Source organism: Manis pentadactyla, chromosome 10, assembly GCF_030020395.1.
Source record: "Manis pentadactyla isolate mManPen7 chromosome 10, mManPen7.hap1, whole genome shotgun sequence".
In the NCBI taxonomy this organism is placed as follows: domain Eukaryota; kingdom Metazoa; phylum Chordata; class Mammalia; order Pholidota; family Manidae; genus Manis; species Manis pentadactyla.
In genome coordinates this window covers 24,445,741-24,469,503 of record NC_080028.1, presented here as the reverse complement: position 1 = coordinate 24,469,503, position 23,763 = coordinate 24,445,741, and the positions used below count along the sequence as shown (strand labels likewise).

Here is a 23,763-nt window from a genome sequence, read left to right as displayed (position 1 = left end):
TTCCTTCTCACTAATTTCTAGCTTTGAATATAATTTATCTAGAAATTTTTTAAATTCAGTACCTCTGCAGGAAAAGATGAAACTAATTAATGATCTTCATACAAGGTTCATTTAAGAAAAAACAAAACAAGCTGTTAGTATAAAAAAATCCAAATAGAACTTTCAAGATATACCTCTGAGAAGTAAACTGCAAAGACAACCACCTGAAAAGCTGGCCAACCAAAGAATAAAAGACTCAAATTTTATAACAGGATTTTATTTAAACTTACACTGGTTGGAAAAAAAGAGCAAAATCATTTAGTTTTAGAAGTTACCAACATTACTGAAATAAAAACAATTATTTAGCAAAAAACACTGCCAAGACCAAAAAAAGTTGAGTAAAGTTAAGTTTTATAGTACCTTTTTGAATTTTATGAGTTTTTGTTTAAAACACATCTGATTAGTTATCCATAGGCTGTATTTCAAATTTATGAGAAATCAATCAAGACCAGGAGTCCATGAATAAGATGAAAATGTAGTGCTGCCTTCTAGTTGATAAGATTTTAAGGTGATTTCTTTGCCCTTCAACAGGTGGAGGAGGTAATTTAAAAATGCAAAACAGGAAATGGAATATGCTAAGGAAATAAAATATAATTCCCAATTTATAAATCATTCCTTAACTCAAAAGGCAGTTCTTCCCATTTGAGGATGGGGTATTCTCTTGGTTAGTCACAACCCATTCTGAAGTTAGACATTTAAAAATCACTGACTGCCTCTTTCCTCAAAATAAGAATTGTAATCATCTTGGCATCAAGAAAAGTATAGGGAGGATTATTCTGTTACTCTTAGGTACTGTTTAAGTGAAAGAACACATTTTGATAAATTGACAAAAAAAAAATAGCTGACTTTGGGATTCAAAAGGCTACAATAAAGAAAGGCAATTTAAAAATTGGTGGCAAGAACACATTTCTGAATATTTGGTCACCTCTGTATAAGCTAACCCTGGACTCTTTGTTACCTATGCCCAAGTGCAAAAATTTACAAAGCCATCAGAAATAGTCTGCCAGACTTATATATGTACTTGTTTCAATTTTATTGTATTCTTATTGAAAAATATTTTTGGGTGATGAATGAATTTATGAAAATACGACAAAGTAAAAAGGGTATTGGTAGCTATAATATAATCATCAGATATCTAACTTTAATCATAACACTTTATAAGACTGACATGCCCCTCTTATATCCTGCAAAAGGAAATGAATAAAGGTGCTTTTTACCTTGTTGAAGGCTACTATGAAGACAATTGACAAATGTTGCTAATATAGTTGCCACATTCATTACCTGCCAGCACTGGGCAAGACCAAGAGTAAAAAGTTCATTCCAATAAGCTTTCACCAATGATATGCTGTTTTCTTGCCTATTAAAACAAAACAAACACATATCAGATGTTAATATATATTTTTTAAACTTTACAACTGATTCACATATTTAAAAATAAATTATTGCTGAAATAAAAATTATCCTAGAACGACGAACTGGGCATGGGCTTGATCAATTCTGTTTTGCACAGATGACTGCAAATGATGAGGAAGGCTTATAAATTTAAATAATAGTTCAATAATCAATCAGCCAGTTTATATGAACATTTGCAAGTGTACTGCAAACTAAAAATTTGGGCTTTAATCCCACATTTCATATAAACAAATAATGTTTTAAAAATTAGAAGCAAAAGCATATTAAACTTTCCCAAGTTTTCTTTTGCTTTAAATGCAGATAAATCCTTTTTAAAAAGGGCAATTAGAAGTATTTGATGGTAGGTAAGCAACCATTTTCTAGAGAAATGGCTTATTCTATAAGTATGTTTCAAATGGGATATTAGTATCCCTATGAGATACAAGATTTTGCTAGGAGTAAGTAAGATAAGAAGGCCAGAAGGCCTTCCCTGAACTTAAGAAATCTCAGGAACATGAGAGAGTAGGAAAAGTATTAGAATAGAAACCCAGACATCAGCGTTTTTAAACCTATATCATGCACTTATTATCCATTTGAAATTAGGCAAATAAGCTTCCCCAGGACTCAGCTGTTTAGCTATATAAAATGCAGAGAAACCATGTGTCTTGTATCTTTCTCAGCATTACTATGAAATGCAAATACCCAAGAATTATGTATATGGTTATACATACACTGTTAGTTACCGGTAATAAAAATTCTACATTACTATAGTGTAGGATAATGCACTGGAAAGTGAGGGAGAGGTTCAGGTAAGGTGCCTAGGACACCTTTCTCAGGAGTGACATTTGAGTAGAGAAAGATTGGGAAGAACTTAAAAAAAAAAAATCTAGTGTATTCCTGATTTCTAATAGCAACTGAAATCTATTTGTAAGTGAAGTTTAAATAAAAAGAAAATCAGTATTTAAAATTCTTCTTATAAAGAGTGATTACAACTTCAAACTCAAAAAAAAAAAAAAAAAGATAACTCGATATCATTATCCTTTGCCAGAAAAAAATGGGTGAAATTCAGAATTGAGGAGGGTGTAAGGAAATAAGCTTTCATTCTTATACATTACTAATGAGTGTAAACTGGCAGAGTATCTTTTTAGAGGCCAATTTGATAATACATATGAAAAGTGTACATCCTCTTAGAGCAATTCTACTTATAAGAACCTACTTCATAGAAGTACAGCACAGGTAAGCAAAAAAATATATATAATATATATATTGCTGTAGCACTGGATATATTAACAAGGAAAACTAGCAAGAACCCAAATGTCTACTAATAAGGCATAAATGAATATAATAAAGCCATAAAATGAAGAAGAGTAAATTTACATGTATATAGACATTAAGAACAAGTACATCACAGAAGTGTAAAAAGAAAGGCAAAGAGAAGCTAAAAAAAGATGGTGGTGTGAGAAGGCAGAAACCTCCTCCCCAAAATCACATAAAAGAAAAAAATAGAGCAAGTACAACTAACCCTGGAAAAGCAATGACTGCAGAACAGACTGCCTACATCTGGGGAAAAGAAGACCTCACAGAAAAGGGTAAACCAGCAAAATCGTGATCCAGCAGGATCCAAGCCCTTGACCTCCCAGAAGCCCACAGGTGGGAGGAAGAAAAACAGAGCAGGGAGGGGAGGAAGTAGAAGCCCAGGATGGCTGAACACCCAGCCTTGGAGATCTGCTCTGGGAGCACAACCCACATTGTATGTGCTCTGGAGATTAGTGGGGTTGGAAAGCGAAGATGGGTGGAATACTGGGAGAGACCTGAGATTCCAGCTGCCTGTGGAGAACAGGTATGCACAACCAGCCCCCCTAAGACAAAAGAAAGGCTGGCAGTTTAAGACTTCCCAGCAACAAGAGGGGTGCTAAAGCGGCAAACATTACACAGAGCTCACTGCTCAGGAGAAGGAATGAGTGGACAAAAATCATTCTGGCACACAGTCCAGCAGGTTAGGAACCCTCAGGAGCTTCAGACGCTCCATCCCTCTGGCTGGCAAGGCAGCCCACTGGGGTATGCAGCCTGCCGCTCCGTCCTCCAGGCAGAGGCAGACACTGGTGCTGCACACCTGCTTCCCTGGCAATGGTGCCAGGCCAGCCAGTGGTGGCTCTGCATATGGCAGCTACAGGGACGAAGCACAGAGGCTCCTCCCGGCACACTTGGCCAACTGGACCTGGCAGTGGAGGCAGGCATTACAGCTGGGAAGGCAAAATGAGCTCTTTCCTCTGGGCTGGCACTCGTTCCGCTCTCATGCGACCCCTGCCATTGCTGCAGGTGCTCGGCAGCTCCAGAGAGTACAGCTTCTGGGCACTAGAGAGTACCGCCTATACAAAGTTATTATTTCATAGGAAACACTAAAAAAAAAGAAATGGCAAAAGAATTTGGTCCAAACAAAACCTCAGGAAGAAAACACCAGAAGAGGGCTCAATGAAACTGAAATCACCAATCTTCTTGATAAAGATTTCAAAATAAAAGGCAGAAACATGCTCACAGAGCTACAGAAAAATATTCAAGATCTCAGGGAGGACTTCCACAAAGACAAAATTTGAAAAATACAGTACCTGAAATGAAACATACAATGGAGGGATTTAAAAGTAGATTAGATAAGGTGGAGGAGATGGTAAATGGAATACAAATTAGAGAACAGGAAAACAAAAAAGCTGAGGTACAGAGAGAAAAAAGGATTGCTAAGAATGAAAAACTATTAAGAGAACTGTGTGACCAATCCAAACAGAACAATATTCACATTATAGGGGTACCAGAGAAGAAGAAGAGAGAAAAAGAGATAGAAAGTCTCTTTGAGGAAATAACTGCTGAAAATTTCCCAAATCTGGGGAAGGAGATAGTCTCTCAGGTCATGGAAGTGCACAGATCTCGCAACACAAGGAGCCCTAGGAAGACAACACCAAGACATATAATAATTAAAATGGCAAAGGTCAAGAACAATATGAGAGTACTGAAAGCAGCCAGAGAGAGAAAAAAGATCACTTATAAAGGAAAGCCCATAAGGCTATCAGCAGACCTCTCAGCAGAAACCTTACAGGCCAGAAGGGAGGGGCATTAAATATATTTAATGCAATGAAACAGAAGGGCGTCCATTCAAGAATACTCTACCTGACAAGATTATCATTTAAATTTGAATAAGGGATAAAACAATTCCCAGATAAGCAAAAGTTGAGGGAATTCATCACCCACAATCCATCTCTACAGTGTATCTTAAAGGGACTGCTATAGATGGAAGTGCTCCTAAGGCTAAATAGTTTTTGCCAGAAAAAATAAAACAACAGTAAAGGAAGTAGACCAATTAATTATTCAGCAAATAAAGAACTAAATCAACTACTCACAAAGTTAGCCAAGGGATGCACAAGAGTACAGAATATGACATCTAATATATAAAGGGTGGAGGAGGAAGAAGAAAGAAGAGAGAGAAAAAAGAACCTTTAGATTGTATTTGAAATAGCGTAACAAGTGAGTTAAGATACTGTAACATAGTAAGAAAGCTGCCTTGAACCTTTGGTAACCAAAAATCTAAAACCCAAGTACATACCAATTGATAATCACCCTAAATATAAATGGACTGAATGCACCAATCAAAAGATGGAATTACAGAATGCATAAAAAAACAAGACCCATCTATATGCTGCCTACAAGAGACTAACTTCAAACCCAAAGACATACACAGACTCAAAGTGAAGGAATGGAAAAGGTATTTCATGCAAATAATAGGGAGAAAAAGGCCAGAGTAGCAGTAGTTATATCAGACAAAATAGATTTTAAAAAAAGAAAGCAACAAGAGAAAAAGAACATTACATAATGATAAATGGGTCAGTCCAACAAGAGGATATAGCCATTATAAATACCTATGCACCCAATATAGGAACACCTAAATATGTAAAACAAGTATCAACAGAATTAAAGGGGAAATAGAATTCAACGCATAATTTTAGGAGACTTCAACACACCATTACTCCAAAAGACAGATCAACCAGACAGAAAATAAATAAGGAGATAGAGGCACTGAACAATGCATGAGAACAGACAGATCTAAAGACTTCTACAGAACTTCATCATACAAAAGTAGCAGGATACATATTCTTCTCAAGTGCACATGGAAAGTTTTCCAGAACAGATCATACACTAGACCACAAAAAGAGCCTCAGTAAATTCAGAAGGACTGAAATTGTACCAACGAGCTTCTCAGACCACAAAGGTATCAAACTAGAAACAAATTATGCAAAGGAAACAAAAAAGCCCACAAACACATGGAGGCTTAACAACATGCTCCTAAATAATCAATGGATTAATGATCAAATAAAAACAGAAATCAAGCAATATATGGAGACAAATGAAATCAACACCCCAAAATCTGTGTGATGCAGTGAAGGCCGTTCTAAGAGGGGAGTATATTGCAATACAGGCCTACCTCAAGAAAAAAGAAAATCCCAAATGAACAGTCTAAACTCACAATTAATGAAACTAGAAAAAGAACAAATGAGGCCCACAGACAGTAGAAGAAGGGACATAATAAAGATTAGAGCATAAGTAAATAAAATTGAGAGAAATATAACAGAAAAAAATCAATGAAACCAGGAGCTGGTTCTTTGAGAAAACAAACAAAATAGATAATCTCCTTGTCAGACTTATCAAGAAAAAATGAGTCTACACACATAAACAGAATCAGAAATGAGAAAGGAAAAATCACTACGGACACCACAGAAATACAAAGAATTATTAGAGAATACGATGAAAAACTGTATGTCTAAAAATTAGACAAACTAGAAGAAATGGACAACTTTCTACATAAATACAACCTTCCAAGACTGACCCAGGAAGAAACAGAAAATCTGAACAGACCAATTACCAGCAATGAAACTGAACTGGCAATCAAAAAAACTACCTAACAACAAAACACCTGTACCAGATAACTTCACAGCTGAATTTTATCAAACATCTAAGGAAGAACTAATAATACCCATACTCCTTAAAGCTTTCCAAAAAGTAGAAGAGGAGGGAATACTTCCAAACTCATTCTATGAAGCCAACATCACTCTAATACCAAAACCAGACGGGGACACCACAAAAAAGAAAGAAAGAGGAAGGAAGGAAGGAAGGGAGGAAGGAAGGGAGGGAGGGAGGGAAGGAGGAAGGAAGGAAGAAAGAAAGAAAGAAAGAAAATTATAGACCAATATCCCTGATGAACATAGATGCAAAAATTCTCAACAAAGTATTAGCAAACTGAATTCAAAAAGATCATCCATCATGACCAAGTGGGATTTATTTCAGGGATACAAGGATGGTGTAATATTAAAAAATCCATCAACATCATACACCATATCAACAAAAAGAAGTACAAAAATCACATGATATCTCCATAGATGCTGAAAAATCATTCAACAAAATTCAACAAAGTGGGTATCGAGGGCAAGTGCCTCAACATAATAAAGGCCACCATCTTACTATACCATCTTACTATGATAGACATTGACTGGAATGGGTGGGGGTGGGGTGGGATAGGGAGGTGGGTGAGGACTTATATGGATGAATGTGTTGAAACTGAAAGGTTATTCATGTGAAACCTTCATAAGACTGTGTATTAATGATTCCTTATTTAAAAAAAGAAAGGCAAAGATGTTTGTATGTGCATGCTTTGACTGTTAAAATATGGCACAGAAAAGATCTGGTAGGACAACGTCTGTTATCAGTGGGGTTAGTTATCTCTGGACAGTAAAGTTTTACTTTATATTTCTATACTTAAATATTACTCCAAGTTTTACAAGCATGAGGAAAAGGCTGAAAGTAAACATGATGGAAAAGTTTCAAGTAATTCAGTTTTCACCTTAACCTCTGATTCTCAAGTTTTACAGAGGAAATATCTAGCCGAGGTAATTTACTATTAAGAACGGCACAGGAAAAAGAATAGAGAGAACTGACAAAGAAATCAGAGCTCTTGCTGGTCTGTGCTACATCTTGTGGTACTTTTGTCACTGCTGTGGGAGACTGACAAAAGGTTAATGAGTACCAGTACAGAGGATGAGGAGCACAAAAACTGCCGGAAGTATCCAGAAAGGGAAGAAGATGATAAGCAGCAACTGACGAATAAACTACCAGATCACTTGTTTCTGAAAGAAAAGTGAAGAGCTAAGTGCAGAGATCAGTTATAGAAAGATATCTATTTATATTTTTATCCAAAACAAAAAACAAAAGATCCTTGTAGTATAGCTGGCTATGCTGTTCAAATACAGTTTTTAAAAGTTCATTAGGAAAAGGAAAACAGCAAGTCCCCTTTGAAAAGAAAGTTCCTAAGAGAATGAAGACAACAAACACTATCTACTTTGCAGCAGCACAGGGCTAGTAAGTTTACTCACAGAAGCAGTGCAGGAGCCTGCAAAGGAAGCACTTGTGTTCAGAATTTGCAGACATGGAAATGGAGCCTAGTTAGGTAACAAATTGAGCAGATGGATAAATCTAGAATTTGAACCCAGGTGTTCAAAGCACATGCTCTTTTATAAATCATTATAAATTTTAGCAGGTAAAATGCTAAAGTCGAATGTCTCAGTAGAGACACCCCCAAAAGCTATAGTAACAGTGTAAATGGCGATAGTAAGGACATGTTTGCTACCAGTTTTTTTCCTGTTACGCAAAACAACTATTGTAGTCACATTATACTATTTTCAAAACATCTTTCCTTTAAAAAGTCAAAGGAGCTGTGTAGAGGAGGTAATTAAAGTTTCAGGCAGGGACACTGAAAGCAATGCAAGCGTTAACAAATAAAAACTTAAGTGCTTAAAAGTAAGTCAACTTCTTTTACAAATAGGTATAGGTATTTTTCTCTAACTACTGCACTGTATTAATGTTCATTAAAATATGTATTGTATGTAGCACTCATAATTCAAGGTCAGATAATTGTGCATACTATTTATTTTGGTAAAGGAATATGACTTTTAAAGTCACCTATCCCTGGGGATAAAGTAACCATTTGGCTTCTATAGAAATAAACCCAAGGCACCATACTTTACCTGCAGCATCTGTTTGAAATGAAGGCATAGCCCTTAGAGAAAAACAGTCAGTGATACGGCAACAGAGCTGGTTTCAAACCACAGTTTATAGCTATTACATTGCTTCAGTGGGACTTTAAAAGACTGAACTTTCAGGCTTAGCATTAATGGAAGGTTTCTTAAATTATTCAACAAAGAAAATTTCCTGTAGCAAACAGCAGTGTCTTGGAAGTTCTGGTTCTAAGACTCTAGGTAGAAAGGACTGCTGCCTTTATTCCAGATAAATCATGTCCAGTGGCCCTAACTGAATCTACTGCCATGTAGTCACTTATATAAATTATACAGGTAGATATGAAAAACAACTGAATTCCTGTAGATATTGAAACTACCCATCTTAAACAGAAAAGCAACATCCTTGTAAAACACAGAAGTCTTATAAAATACAAATAATATTAACCACCCACTGTTTTAAGATTCTTTAAGCTATTCTTCCCCTCCATTAAAGTAAGCAAAACAAACTCGACTTTTAGAAAATGATTCATGTTGCTTGTCTGTTTTTCTCTGTTAAATTAAGGCTCTGCTTCCAAGTTTTGTATGTAGAGATAAAAATGCAACCAATGACAGTTTCTAGGAGACTCAGCTTTTATTGCTACATGACAATATTTCCAATAATTAAAACTCAGTCTTCATCCACCTGATTAATTCAAAATTATCTAGATAGGGATAATATATAACAGCTTATGTAGCAATTAATGGCCTCAAATGCTACACCAATAGTAAATTCTTACTATGTCCTTGACTGTTACATTAAAACCAATTTTCAATACAGATCACAGGGAAATGTGTCTGCACTATAAAATTATATTGTAACTGGAAACCTCAAACTTTACTTTTGGGTTCTTCAATATTTGGATTACTTCCATAGGATAATCACACTTAAAAGAAGTATCTTATTAAGGAGTTTACATCACTTCCTAAAAATCCTTCCTTTTGTTGTTTTAGCTGTAATAATTTGACAGCTTAGTATAAAAAATATCACCAGGTTATTTTTCAAGGCATAAGTATGCCAATTACAAGTTTAGGGAACTATACTTAATGCTTTAAAATAAATGCATAGCATGTAAATTCACATTGTATTTTTTCAACAGACTGGAAAAATTTTGAAAATTAAATGTTATATTGAGAGAAAGGGCTAACAATCATTTTAAAGGTTAACCATTCTAAGTCAGGCTTTTAGTCTGTGTAATTGTATTAGTTAAATGCATGATTTAATACATGGTATATCCAACACTGATTAATAACCCAAATTATAGTTGGGTTCTATGTATATACCTTTTAAATAAAGTCTTACAATGTTTCCTAGTTATACTAAAAATATTCTGTAGGAAAAAAGGACAATTATTATTCCTTTCTGGCAAATGGGAATACAGACATACAGAATATAAAAGCGAACTGTTTATGAAATCATACTGGTGAATAGGATTCTGAACTAGAAAAATGCTTTCCTAATTATGGACTCAACTATTTCCTTAATCTCTTTGCCTCTTTATACCAATTACTTTAAGCAATATAAAGAAATTGGGCAAACTTCAGGTAAAGCTTAGGTTTCTTATAGCAGATCATTTTCCATTATCATCTGAATATAGATGTGCTCTTCAGTGGTAGGACCAAACTTCTAAATTAAAATAGTGGTACTATGGGAAAACTATCCCCATTCCATTTTGGTAATCACACGATTAGAAAACAATTATTTCTGTTTTTCAACATATTCACTGTATATAAGCTTCATCTCTTTATAACATGTGTTAGATGAACACTGAAAAAGTGGTGGTGGGAGGGAAACAATTTTTGCACATCCATAGCCTCCTTATCTTTAAGTCAAAGACAGCCTATTACAAATGCTGACCCTGATTTATTAGCTCCACTTGCATATATTCATGAGAACTGTTAGCTTAGTCAAATTATGAAACATGAATACTCTCCCACATAAAAACTGTATACAGAAAATACTAGGTGCCATGATTAGTCATATAAATTATACAACTTATTTAAAGTTATAATGTTATGCCATTTTTTTCCTTTAATGCAAATTCTTTCAAAATAGAAGTTCTTGCTTACTGGACACTTGTGCTACAAAATTATATTTATATTCAAGGACTTCAAAACACTTACCCTAGAGCCTGGAAGGAAGGGATTGAAAGTGCCCAGTGCATTGATAAGAATAGCAGTCTGGAGGCAGACTCCCCGATGTAGTGCCCGTTCAGGTACTCAGGCATTGGAGAAGGCATGGTGAGCTAGTGTGAACAGGGATTGAGGTAAATTATCTTATGATGGACAGTTCTAAAATTACCCTTCCTTTCAAAAAGTTGAATGTATACATATCAAATATGAGTCACATTTATTCACCAAAAGGCAAATGCTGAAATAAACCAAGTTACTCAGTTTTATAACTAAAAATAGGATTTAGAATAAATGAGTAGATCAGTTGCTCATAAAGCAATACTTAGACAAGCAGAATCCCATTTAATAAATACCAGCCATGATATTATCTGGTTGTGTTTTTAAATGTTATTTTCTGTCTTGGTCAACAATGTGCCTTCTCCTTTCCTCCTTTTATTAACAACATTATACCACAAATTCAGTTTAAGGAGTAATCCTTTACATTAAATATCCCTTTCATTAGACTATGGGGATAACAAACTCAAATGCTTATAGGGAAAGGTGAGTTGTGGGTGAAGCAGGCCTGCTGGTGCCATATGGGAAGTGCATATTCCCATGTAAAGTGCACAACTGTGACTGGAATTCAACACAATAAAAACACAGGAATTTGGAATCAGTACTGCCTGCTCTTTCAATTTTTCAAAGAGCAGATTCTGTGAGTCTCCCCATTTAATCTACAAATAAAACAAAATATGTCTGTGGCTATAATAATTCACAGGTTGTCAGCTTGTACTGCTGATCACCAATAGGCATTTTATTACTTATGTATTTTTTCTTAGATATTTTAAATGTGTGACCACTGTTGAAAATATATATCCTACATTAAAACATTTCTAAAAGCATTTTTCAAAATCTTGTTAAAGAGAACATTCATTGTTATAAATGAAATATAATTTTACCTATAAGAAACATTAATGCACGTTTCCCTCACTAAGGTAAAGAATAATCCACACTACACAGTACCTGTAGGTATTAAAATTATTGGGATAAACTGAGATCTAACTGAGATGTAACAGTATAGAGAAAATATCTCATAGGTATCTAAGTGGAAAAAATGCAAAATAATATATAGATGACTCCGTTTGTTAAAGGGGAAGAGAGAGAGAGAAAGAGAATGTTTATGCATATATAAAAATAAAGGACATAGTCCTTTCAGAAAGAGCCACAGTTAGCAGTGGTAGGCTACCTCTGGGGTGGGCTATTACGTGTTTTTCCTGGGGAATGGATATATATAACTTTCACCAGATTCTCTAAGGTGTCTATGATGCCAAACAGATCAAAAGATTTCCATCAAAATGATATAAAAGTTCTCTAGAAATGTTAGATAAAAATGTAAAAAAATTAACTGCCTTTTTCCAGTATTAGCCACAAATGGTTTACCTATTTATAAATGGTGGGCAGTAATATAACAATAGGGGCAATTAACAGTTGAAATTCCACATATGAGAAGATAATTTTTTTAAATGTTGGGAAATGCTTACTGGAGCAGTAAATTAAAATACTGTTATTTAAGACAGTACACAGAATTGTGGTAAGCAGATATTGAACATCTTTAATGTAATTACTAGGATGCAACTGTTTCTATACAATAAGTATAAAACAAATTGGGGACTACCATACCTTTTTCAGAATTGCCTATGGTGAACAGAGAAAAAAAGCCCGAAAAATTTGGGGAATTACCAGATTACTAGTTTTTGGGGGGAGGAATAAGATGCAAAGCAACAAAGAATACTCTTTGCTAAATAGTTTAAAATTGCTTTTAAACAAATAAAATACGATGTGTAAAAATTGGATATAAGGGATAAAAGTTATAGAATGTTGAGAACAGCAATCGTTTGCAATATATAGGAACTCACTATTTAAAAGACTGTTATTTTGTAATGAGAGGAAATGTCTAGTAATTTATCTGTTTTACATATTTAATTTTCTTTAAGATACACCTCCAGCATTATGAATTAGAAAGCAAATGCTGGCTGAAGAAACAAAAATTTATTTAGCAAGTCTTTCAGATTACAAAGACAAAGATTTTTTCCTTTGTATAGAGGTTAAAGTTTCTACTACAAAGGTTTTAAAGCTTCTGCAAAATGTCTGTGGACTTTTTATAAATTGAATTATACACATTTTTCAAATTATACACACATAGTATAGTGAAATAATTTTTTAGAAGAGTGTTGGCATGAACTAAACTTCGCTATTTTAGAAGTTATTACTTGTCTATGATTACCTTTTTAGCTGTTTCTATATGTAATACTGATAATAGGCTGAATGATAAAGCTTTTAAAAAATCATTTGACTTGAGGCAGGACATCTGGATTCTACTCCCAACTTGTCATTAATTAGTGGTGACACTCTGGGTTACATATTATAATTCAGCAACCATTTACTGAAACTTCACTGTGAGCCACTAAGCTAAGTGCTGCAGTCTTAATAAAAGAATCAAGTGAAAACTGAATGAGATATAGAAAGGGCTAAGAAAGGGATTGGGACATCTGAGAAATGACGGACAACTGGATCAGAATGTGGAAGGTCCTAAAAGGTCATGGACTTTACCTCAAATGGGCAGTGGCAAAGTTATTGAAGGCTTTTAGGTAGCAGAGTAACTAACTGGATTGATTTTTAATAAGTATCACTCTGTTACCAGTGCATATAACAAAATGGAGAGGAGAGACTGGAAGCAAAGATATTACTGTTAACGGTTGAAGTAAGAAATTTTAAAGGCCTAAAATACAGTGAGGAAAGTGAAGAGGTAGGGAGAAATTCAAACAATAGAATGGTTTGGATACAGTTAGGAAATGGAGGGGAGTGAGGCATGGGGACGATGACAATGACTGCCAAACGTCCAACATGGTGACTAGAAGAACTGTGATGCTAATGCTGAGGTAATACCTCAGCAGTTTTGGAAGACAACAGTTTTGGAAATCACCTACTTCTGTCTCATTTATTTCTAAATGGGAACATTACTCCCCTTGATTATTTGTACAAGGAAATTGTTTAAGACTCAAGTGGATGAAGTTTATGAAATCACAACAAAAACTCTTAAGTTTAATAAAAATGTTAAATAGTCTATTGTCTGATTTCTCAGTATCAAAATCAAAGTGCATTAGACCATTTCTTCTTACTGTCTAGAAAGCTTTGAACATGACGTTGAAAACCTCCAAATTTCTTTTCTCTCTCAAATGACACAAAAACCCAAACCTTCCTGACAGACTGTGGTAAAGCTCAAATGAAAGAATGTACACAAAATCATGCAGCGAACTACACCGTACATAAATATATAAGAAAGGAACAAAATGTTTTTTAGCTCAGCAATTAAGAGAGAATTGAGTTTTTGTTTATAGATGTCAGGTCTTCAAATTCATGACCATAAAACCTGAATGGGAGAATTAACCACGAAGGTACTGGGCTGGGAAGTCACTGAAAAGTAAAACTCTTGATTTCACAGTCTGTAAACAAGAATGAAAGAAGAAGCTATCTTTTTCAGGAGAGCAAGAAACTTTATAGTGCTGATTCTGAAGATACCCAGAGCTTGGCAGGTCAAAGATGGGATGGAAAAAAGCTAATTCCAGAAAGACAAAAAACAAAGTGCTAATTTGCCTAATTAAACTGTTCAAAACAAGTATTTGCAGAATCAAAAATTGTGAAGACCAACATCAACAATAAAAAAGGGTGGACTACTTCCAATTCTTTCTTGCAATGGGTCCTCTTTCTATATGTCTTAAACCTTTCCTTTTCATTTAAATGCAAAGGCAGAAAATAAAACTAAGACAACAAAAGAATGTCTTTATTTTGAATAAGAAATAAAGAGCAACGGGAAAAATCAGATTTGCTTTGCTCCACTCTTGTCCATAGCTCCTACTACATTATTTTTAAGGGTGGCGCAGATTATTCTCATTAGCATTTCTTATAGTCCTCACAAAAATTTTTCTTGTACAGTGCAAACAAAACATTTCTAATTTTTTCCACGTTACCTTTGGTAAAATTTTATATGAAGATTTGCTTTAGTTGATATGTTTTATTGACTTTATCAAATTATAGCAATCATTAAGTCACTGTAAGTTTTCTCTGTGCCTATTTCTACCGTCAAATTTTGCATATGCAAATGTTTTCAGTGTAGTTTTAGCTAGTGTTAGATGTTTTGTATGTTCATAATTTTACCAGTAACACACATACCTTTTGTTAACTGTGCATATTTTCATAAGAAGCCAATGAAAACTTACAATCTATAGTAAGGTTATAAGGAACTACTCTCAGGTATTCTAGGACTGCTATGTATTGCTAACTGAAATCTGCTCTGTACTTTTGAGACAGGAACTGTGGGTGTAGTCAGAGTTGGGTGAGGGCCTCTGGAAAATGCAAGGCAGGATATTTACAGTCAGAGCAATGTAACAATGTGCAAAGAAGTCCCTACTGAAACTGTGTTAAGCATTATGCAAAGTCAAGGTCACACTAAATTCTCTAGGGTAAAGATACCAGACTAGAAATATAAACATATTCAGCGAGATCAGTTAAAGCTCAAAAGGCCAGGAGCCACTTGGCCTGGAATGTTTGAGTCTTCCACAAATAAAGAAGGGTATCTCAGCATAACCCGTGACTTCACTGTAAACAGCCCTAGCAAACAGACAACAACCCAGCCCACCTTGGGGGCAGGGCAGGTGGTACAAGTCTACACCCCTAGCTCTTTACCCACATTCCTGAAAATCCTCAACCTACTATAAATCCCCTAAACAATGTACCATCACGGGCTCTCTTGTACCCTCCTGGTGTCAGCCAGGAGCTCTGTCCTCTCACTTTATTTCTAAATAAAGGCCTCTACCCTGGCTCTCCTACCCTGGGTGTTTGCTAAGTTCATTCTTTGACTCCGCAAACAAGAACCCCAGCATCACTTTCAACCACTTTGCATACAATTTGCTAACAGTACTCATAGTTGGCAGACCAAAGACACAGAGTGGTTACTATTGGAGGGGTCAAAGCATCAGGGTCTTAATGTAGGGCCTAAGTGGTCAGTATAGCCATAGCTGTGGTCTGAACATTATCTGAATGACAAATCAAATGCTAGGAAGTTTTCTAATATTCCACATGTATTGTTTCTATCGTAAATTAATGTATTTAGGGGAGCAAAAAATAAATTACAAATGCACTTTTTCCAAAATGGTTAAAGTGAAAAAAGTTAAAAACCGGAGGTTAAAATATATTAAATAATTTTTACCTTCTTAAAATAATGTTGAAGGCTAGCTAAATGGGACAATGCATAATAAATGGAGTTCTTTGTAGTTATTATAATACGAGCCAAGTGTTTGGGTCTTAGATACTAAGTTACGCCAAAGTAGTAGTAGCTAAGCTTTGAACAAAACCAGTGCATTCAACATATCATGAATGTTAATACTTTGTGTTAAGAAAACAAAACAAAAAAACTATGTCAAAACGTTCCAATTTTTATAGACTTAAACTCATTAATTGATATTATAACTATGATTTATAAATAGGATGCTTTACTGAGCCATTATTTTATATAGCCAGATGTATGTTTTAGCTGCTGTTTTGAATTCTATCAGGGATACTTATGACTTTAAAAGCACAACAAATACACTGTGATTTGATAGGAAGATTAAATCAAAATGGTAACACAACATAAAAATTTTAAGTAATATATATGGAAATACCCTGAAAGCTACGTGTGAATCGCTGAGAAGTGGCCCTTCTTTTTCGATGTAATTTATGCTTGGGTCTCCAGCAATTAGGTGTACGCTTCCTTCCATGCCCTCTACTGAGCTCTGACAGGCTGTGCTCTCTCCAGGATTCAATGCTTTTGCAAGAGTGTCAAATGCCCTATAAGGAGACATCAGAAGCTGTGAGCTTGGCCAATCTCCACAATAAAATGAAAACTCTACATAAAATCCTGGAATTAAGATTTAGGCTTAAAAAATTTTCTTAGGAAATAGAACTTAGGTGTATCACTGAGCACTCTATTTCAGTGATATCTATCACTCTCCAAAAGCAATAAATTAAACTTCTTATGTATAGCATGAAAAATCGTATTATTGTATTAATGTATTTTAATAGGGAACTATGGTCTTTAAAAAAAACTATTTAGGGGAAGAAAAATCCTTATACTTTGGGGTATGAAAATATGTTTTTACAAGTTATATATTCAATACTACAAGATATCAGCCTGTTTATTTTACATACAGAAGTTATTAAGAAAGAACAAAGGATAAGAACTTATGTTGACTTCACTGTATTCTACACAGCACAAAGTTAGGTTTTAATTTTATTTAAAAATTCAGAGAGTATTTTTAAACTTGTGGTAACATAGCTAGATCTAAACTGAAAGAATTTGAGATTAAGATGGTAAATAATTAACTGTTAGCAAATAATCATTTAAAACGGCTCTCCATATTTTTCAGTGAGATGACTTCTAGACTGCAATCTCATGTTCAATAAAGTACTTACTGAGACTCTTAAATGCAGTTTCTTCAACACTTAAGATGATAAACAGAGTAGAAAAATAAATCTGGTTTCTACATCATAAGTATTAATACTGAGAGAATGAAAAAGAACTCTGGTAAGAGTTTTCTAAGTGTAACTTTAAATTATAGTTAATTCAACTAAGTCTTTTAAATCTATTTTCATCATTAGAAACTGATGGGGAAAATGATCATGACTGCCTAATAAGACAAAAGTTTAACTCTAAATACACAGGAGATAAAACCTGACAACTACATTATCTGAACTGCCAGACCCAAATTATCATCTTTAATAGGAAAAAAAAATCCTGAGTTTTACAACATTTCTAATCTTAGAATATTCATTAATTGCTCATTATTTAGAACGTAAACTGCTGGTCAACAGTTTACACTGACTGCAGTTTTTTCAGTTAAAACTTAATAGGCCTTAAATTTTCTAAGTCTAACATAAATACTTGTCTGAAACTTTTGTAGTGTTCAACATAAAAACATTTTAAGAAATACTAAAGGATACATAAACAAAAGGACACTTAAAATCAAAACAGATCTCACCTTGAAACATCACCTTTGGTCTGCATTTCTTGGTGAAATTCACACAAAGAGGCATCACCATTGCTTAAGCTTTCAATCATAGGCATTTCATTACTATTTTGAGAATGACCTCTAGTTTTTCCAAAATTTGCTAGTGATGTAACCACACTGGCCAAGGTACTTAAATCTCCCTGACAGGATTCAACCTTAAAAAAAAAAGTATTAAAATTTGTATTAATATCAGTATTAAATTACTAAAATCAAATTGGGATCAGTCAACTTTAAAATCTGAAATATCTAATTCTAGATTACAAAATGCTAAAAGAAAAGTACTCTAATTAAGATAATGAAACCTTTATTAAAGTAAAATCAAAGAGCTCTCAGCTTTTCAAAACTTCTTGAGGAAAATAAAAGTTTAAAAACATCAGGTACATTTCCTAGGAAATGTTTATACAAAAGTTACAATAAACCAAAAAGTGTACTTGATAGCTACATCTATCCACATTACAGCTGCTTCCTCTGTAAAAAGATATTAAATTAGAGTATCTTTCAAGTTCCTTCTAACATTACAATTCTGATATTGTTATAACATCCCTCATTATACAAAGTTGTATAGAATGTAATATAATTATTACTGAAAAGAGGGAAAAAAGGTAAATGTATTATTGAACACACTTCCTAAGATGCCAAAATTTACTAGTTACTGTGTTTAAATACCAGGCACTGTGTAGTTGAAAAATCTCTACATATTTTTGGGCTTTTGTTGCATTTTGAAAATGCTGCACATCTTCCCATTTGTTTTTAGCTTTTATTTTTGTTAATGCTGTCTATGTATTATGATGCACTGATTAGCTGTAATTATTTTTATAGAAAGAACTCTCTCCCCTTAATTCTTTGATTACCCAGAAATATAATTTGTAACAAGGCAGGTATGTGCTTGGCTTTTCTTCCCTTTATTTTGCAATTTTCAGAGCAATGAATCAATGTTCTAGCAATCTCTAATGGTAACAGGTTTTTAGTATCAGTTTAAAGGCATAGATTTTTATATATTTGATGTGTTTAATTCATTAGTCATTCTTTTTTAAATGCTCAAATTATTTCATCCTAATCTTACCAGAGTCCCTTTAGTTTGCTTTCTCTGGCCTATTGACAGGATCCTTTAATAATATAGTTCATTCTTCCTTTATTTTGTTTTTAGTGTTCTTAATCCTAAGAGAATACATGTTTTCTTGATGTTTCGTTTGTTCTACCAATTCTTTAGCTTAAGTAAAATTGATTTTGGTGCTTATGTAGAATGAAACAATTTCTGTGCTCCCCAAATTAATGAATGATCTCAGAATCCTTTACCGAGTAACCAACCAGTTAATGAGTTCTTACATGATTACTACTTACATATTTCAACCTCACAACAACCCTGTGAAACAAGAATCATCATCCCTTTATCACAAACAGGAAGAACTACTTATCCATCATGATCCAGCAGTAAATAGTGGAGGCAGGATTGGAAAGTCAGGTCTGATGGGAAGGTTCATGCCCCTAACCACTACTCCAGGCTTCTTTTATATATATGAGTAAAAGGAGTTAACATTTTTAGGTGTTTCAATTTTCAACTAAAACTTAACACTTATATTTTTCCACTTCATAACATACCTAGCTAACAGGGTTTTTAAGTTTTTGCCACTGAAGATGCTTTTAGGCAATGTAGAAAGACCTCATCGTGTGACTTGACAATTTTAGGACCATTTGTCAGAAACTTAACATACAAGGTTATTATTACAATTTCATACAAAGGCACACAGAAAAGCAGAGTGTTTGGGCAATTAATAATTTCTCAACAAAACTTAGTTCTATTCCTTTCCTGAAGGAGTTAATATGTCAATGAAATTATAACTGCCATTAGAACTTTGAATTATATAGACAGACTAAATGAAATCTTGTAATTCCAAAATAAGTAATAAAAGGTCAAAACTCCTCACTTAATGACAACATGCTAAAGCCAACCTGTAGGGTAGACACTCTTATTATCTCTATTTTACAGATGAGAAAGGAAACTGAGGCACTAGAGGTCAAATGACTTGCCTAAGGTTATGCACATAAGTAAGTGGCAGATGAAATGTGATTCCAGATCTCAAGTATTAAAGAGTACCCTGAAGTGTCAAGCAACGAGTACATACCTAATGTGGCAATAGGATGAATAATCTTATAGGTTATATGAAGCCCAACTACATTACAGGCTGAAGGAAATACTAGTCATAGGCTCCCTAAAATTTGTTTTCAGACATGAGTCTTCAGGAGAAATGTTTGCTTTTTTGTTCTCATAAGTGGTTTCAGAACACTACAGAAACTCTGCATGCTCAATCCAAATAAACAAATCTTTTTTCCTTTAGCCCGCTGCTCAATAAAGAACTGCTCCAAATCTCTAAGAGAACCCAGGTGACTTGGATACCTGAGAGATCCTGGAATCCTATTCCTATTCTTGACTGAAGTCAATGTTTTGGGTAAGTGAGCTAGGAATTTCTATTCACCTGAAATATAAGTGTTTTGGCACTATTAAAATCTGTTGGGGAACATAAAAGGAATGTTAAGAATTTTGCAATTACTCAAATTCCTATTTGAGGGATTATTTCAAGATGAAAGAAACATGGAAGACTTTTAAATGTTTGTCACTTTCATGCTGAAGCTGTAACTGTACTAGTGCATCAGTAGAAATGAGTATTTCTGTGGCCTGGCCTATGTCACAAATCTAAACCTAAGTCAGTCTGCACTTAAGAGGAAATAATTGTCAAGGAACCTACTATACACCAATCATAATCCTCCAAAACTCAGTACCCTACAAAACAAGACTGACGAGACTATACAAGGAAATCGCTGACCTCCTAGCCAATCGTGCCGTTTCCACAATGTGGCTTCTCTATAAAAGTTGCTTTTGCCCAAAGTCCCTCAGGAAGAGTGTCCCACTGCTTGTAAGGCACTGCACTCCCCCAAATCCATGGATTGTTTCCCCTTGAATAAAGGACATCAAACTCGTTACTAGGTTGTTTTAGTTTTGTTATTTGACACTACCAAACAGTTAATAATTTATGTTAAAAAAAAAAGCAACTTGTAATCGACCAGATTGATACAGGAGATAAAAAAGGAAAAAATATTAAGAGCTTAAAAAAATTTGAGTTTTAAATTAAATGCAGTAACACACCTTATCTGGTGTCATCAGCACAGCTGACTCAGTTTTTATTCCAGACTGATGAATATTCACAAACATTCCAGAATCTAATAGTCCTGTTGACCTATGAACAAATAAGTACACATTTTAGCCTTAGTTTCATTGGGAAGAAAAATAAATGACCAGCTACTTAATATATGTTTTATTTGTTTTTATTATACCTTGCAATTTCACTATCTGTTACAAAAGTTGGAGTTGCAGTTAATGGACTTCGAAGGTCTTTGCGGATGTAGATTTTTTCAGTTGAAGCGGCACAATTAGAAGATTTTTCTCGTGACACTTCAATGGGTTTTCTTTCACATTGAACAGCTACAAAAATGCATTAAACTATTATATCACAAGGCAGAATTTATAGGCAATTGTAAATGTAAACTCCAGGTCAGCAATGCTGCAAATGGAAGACATGGCTGCCGTAACTGATTCAGAAGATAACCATTAGTCTTTAGAAATTATCTGCAAGTTCAACAAAGTTGCTTCAGAACAGTAAAATAGGCCAATTTGCATCTCATTGTTTTCTCTCTCCCTGTCTCAGCTGTGGTAGAAATGCAGAGGAACTCTTATTTTTTAGTCACTGTCAAGAAGGAAAAACTGAAGTTAGGGGTTCCTTACCTATCTGTGTGACAGTTTAAAAAATTGAATTAACATTTAACCAATTGGAAATAATACTAATAGAAAGCCATAAAAAGAACAAAGTCAGAGCTTTTTTAAGTTAAGGGCAGGGAGGTTTTGAGAAGTAATTCAAATTTACAAAATGCAGGTAATATACTTTACTTACAGAAATTTTATTTGATGATAATTAGTATAGGAGATAGGATAGTATAGTTGTTCAATGTGCATTTTCTGAGGAAAAACAAAACAACTGCTAAGATTCAAATCCAAGTTCTACCTACCACTTTTGTTGTGTGACCTTGGGCCAAGTTACCAAATCTCTGCTTACTCAAATGCAAAATGGACAAAAGCAGTTACCTTCTATATAGAGTTTTGCTATGAAAATACATAAACTAATTCATATGCTATACAGTTTGGCATAGTGACAGTTCCAATAATTATTAGCTATTGTCATTATCTTATAATTCATCTTAGTAGTTTAATCAAAAACTAAACTGGTATCTAGTTAGTTGTGGTGTTTTTTTTTTAAAACCAGGTTCAAACTACAAATACATGCATGGCATATAGGCACTTAATAAATATTTGCTGAATGAATAAAAAATACATATGTATTTCTAAACTTATAGTTGGAAAACTGTAAATTAAAAAGCATATATTTGATATATTTTAATGTATTAATTTTAATGTATTTCTAGAGTTTGCCTAAATTCCTAAAAGTATTTTCCCTTTAAAGCTAATACATACAGTCTTGTTTCATTCCAAACGCAATACATCTCTGTAACCTGCAGTATTGACAGCGGTTTCGATGATGTTTATTGATAATACAGTCCTTTGATCCTCGACATGAATAAACTAAATTTTTTCGGATGCTTCTTTTAAAAAATCCTTTGCAGCCTTCACAAGTTACTGCTCCATAATGACGCCCTAGAGACAAAATGTTTAGGAAAACAAAAGTCATATATTTCAGAATAGAAAGGAAGTAAGCCCACTTCTTCCTTTATAAAACAATACATGAGATAAAACAGATTTCTGAGTTTACAACATGAAAAAGATTTTTAGGAGTTAGTGAACAGAGAATCAAACAACCATATTCTCTGAGAAAATACACTGAACAATATGACTTTTAAAATTTTGTACAGTAACCTTAAGCAACAGCATGGAAAATTTGGGGGAGAGAAGAAATAAAATAACCCATAATCCCATGATTTAACATAAAAACTGTTTTCACTTCTGAGATCATTTACAAATTATAGTTGTTACATACTGCATAAAGATATTTTATGCTGAAAACTGCTCCAAAAAAAGGAAATGTCAGTATTTAGGCTATAATAACCCCTCCTCATTGTGGGTGCTATTTTTAAAATTTCTGGGGAAATCTGTTACATTTTAACCTACCAATTCACAAACCATTTCTTAGGCACAACATCTGTCAACAACTTAAACATACTCTGGGAAAAGCACTATTGGAGGTTTTTGTAATGTAGCTATCGGAGACTAAAAGATGAAAGAAAACAAATTGGGGCCTTAAACTGTATTTCACTAGCATTTTGTGAATATGTATGAGTGATCATGGGTGTGTTTTTCTGGCATGAAGTAACAATGGCCAGAATTAAAATGGTACTAGTAATAGTACCCTGAGTACTAGTAATAGGCTTGGAAAAATGCCTGCTCAGTGATGCAAAGCATTAAATAAAGGTTACCCAGAGCTTTTTCCATCTCAATAATTCAAGTTACTCAGTATCTCTGGAATGAGAACAGGGCTCAAGAGATAGGTTAACAGCTTAATATTATGTATTATTAAGGATCACAACTCATTTTTAAGCAAGTCCTTTGAAAAAAATGGTTTCACATTCAAAAAAATTTCCACATGTTCAGTTTACTTTAAAAACATGTAACTGTCTTTCATAGTTCTTTGAAATATGCATTTTCTGTCATTGCAAGACCACAGTAAACTGCAGTGAAGTAAACTGTTAGGTGAGTAAAAAGTTTTGGGGAAAAATCAGTTTAATTTCATAGGCTACGTTTATAAATCATAAAAATGACATGCTCCTTTATTTTTCTTTTTACTTGCAATAGAAGAAACATGGTAGTATGATAGTTATTTAAACAACACAACAAATACAAAAGATTACTTTTTAATGTTACCTGATGCTTTGTCTCCACATACTACGCAAAGATCAAAAAACTTATTTGGTCCTTGGTCTGCTGAAGAATTATCTGTTAAGAGCTAAAGAAACCCGCCCCATGC

At 34.1% G+C, this 23,763-nt stretch overlaps 1 protein-coding gene across 6 annotated transcripts in view; it reads right to left on the bottom strand.

Moving 5' to 3' along the window:
* The window catches only part of NR2C1 (nuclear receptor subfamily 2 group C member 1), a 55,992-nt gene that overhangs the window by 14,918 nt on the left and 17,311 nt on the right, over nt 1–23,763 (bottom strand). For 4 of the 6 annotated variants that reach the window (XM_036891258.2, XM_036891257.2, XM_057486501.1 and 1 more), the window contains exons 4-11: nt 23,661–23,742; nt 22,260–22,439; nt 21,068–21,215; nt 20,880–20,970; nt 17,708–17,892; nt 16,352–16,517; nt 10,644–10,765; nt 1,257–1,396 (exon numbers count right to left, since the gene is read on the bottom strand). In XM_036891258.2, coding sequence (XP_036747153.1) covers nt 1,257–1,396; nt 10,644–10,765; nt 16,352–16,517; nt 17,708–17,892; nt 20,880–20,970; nt 21,068–21,215; nt 22,260–22,439; nt 23,661–23,742 — 1,114 coding nt within the window. Of the gene's footprint in view, nt 1–399; nt 615–1,256; nt 1,397–10,643; nt 10,766–16,351; nt 16,518–17,707; nt 17,893–20,879; nt 20,971–21,067; nt 21,216–22,259; nt 22,440–23,660; nt 23,743–23,763 lie in introns of all 6 variants that reach the window. The other 2 variants (XR_008991947.1, XR_008991946.1) reach the window with 1 other exon arrangement.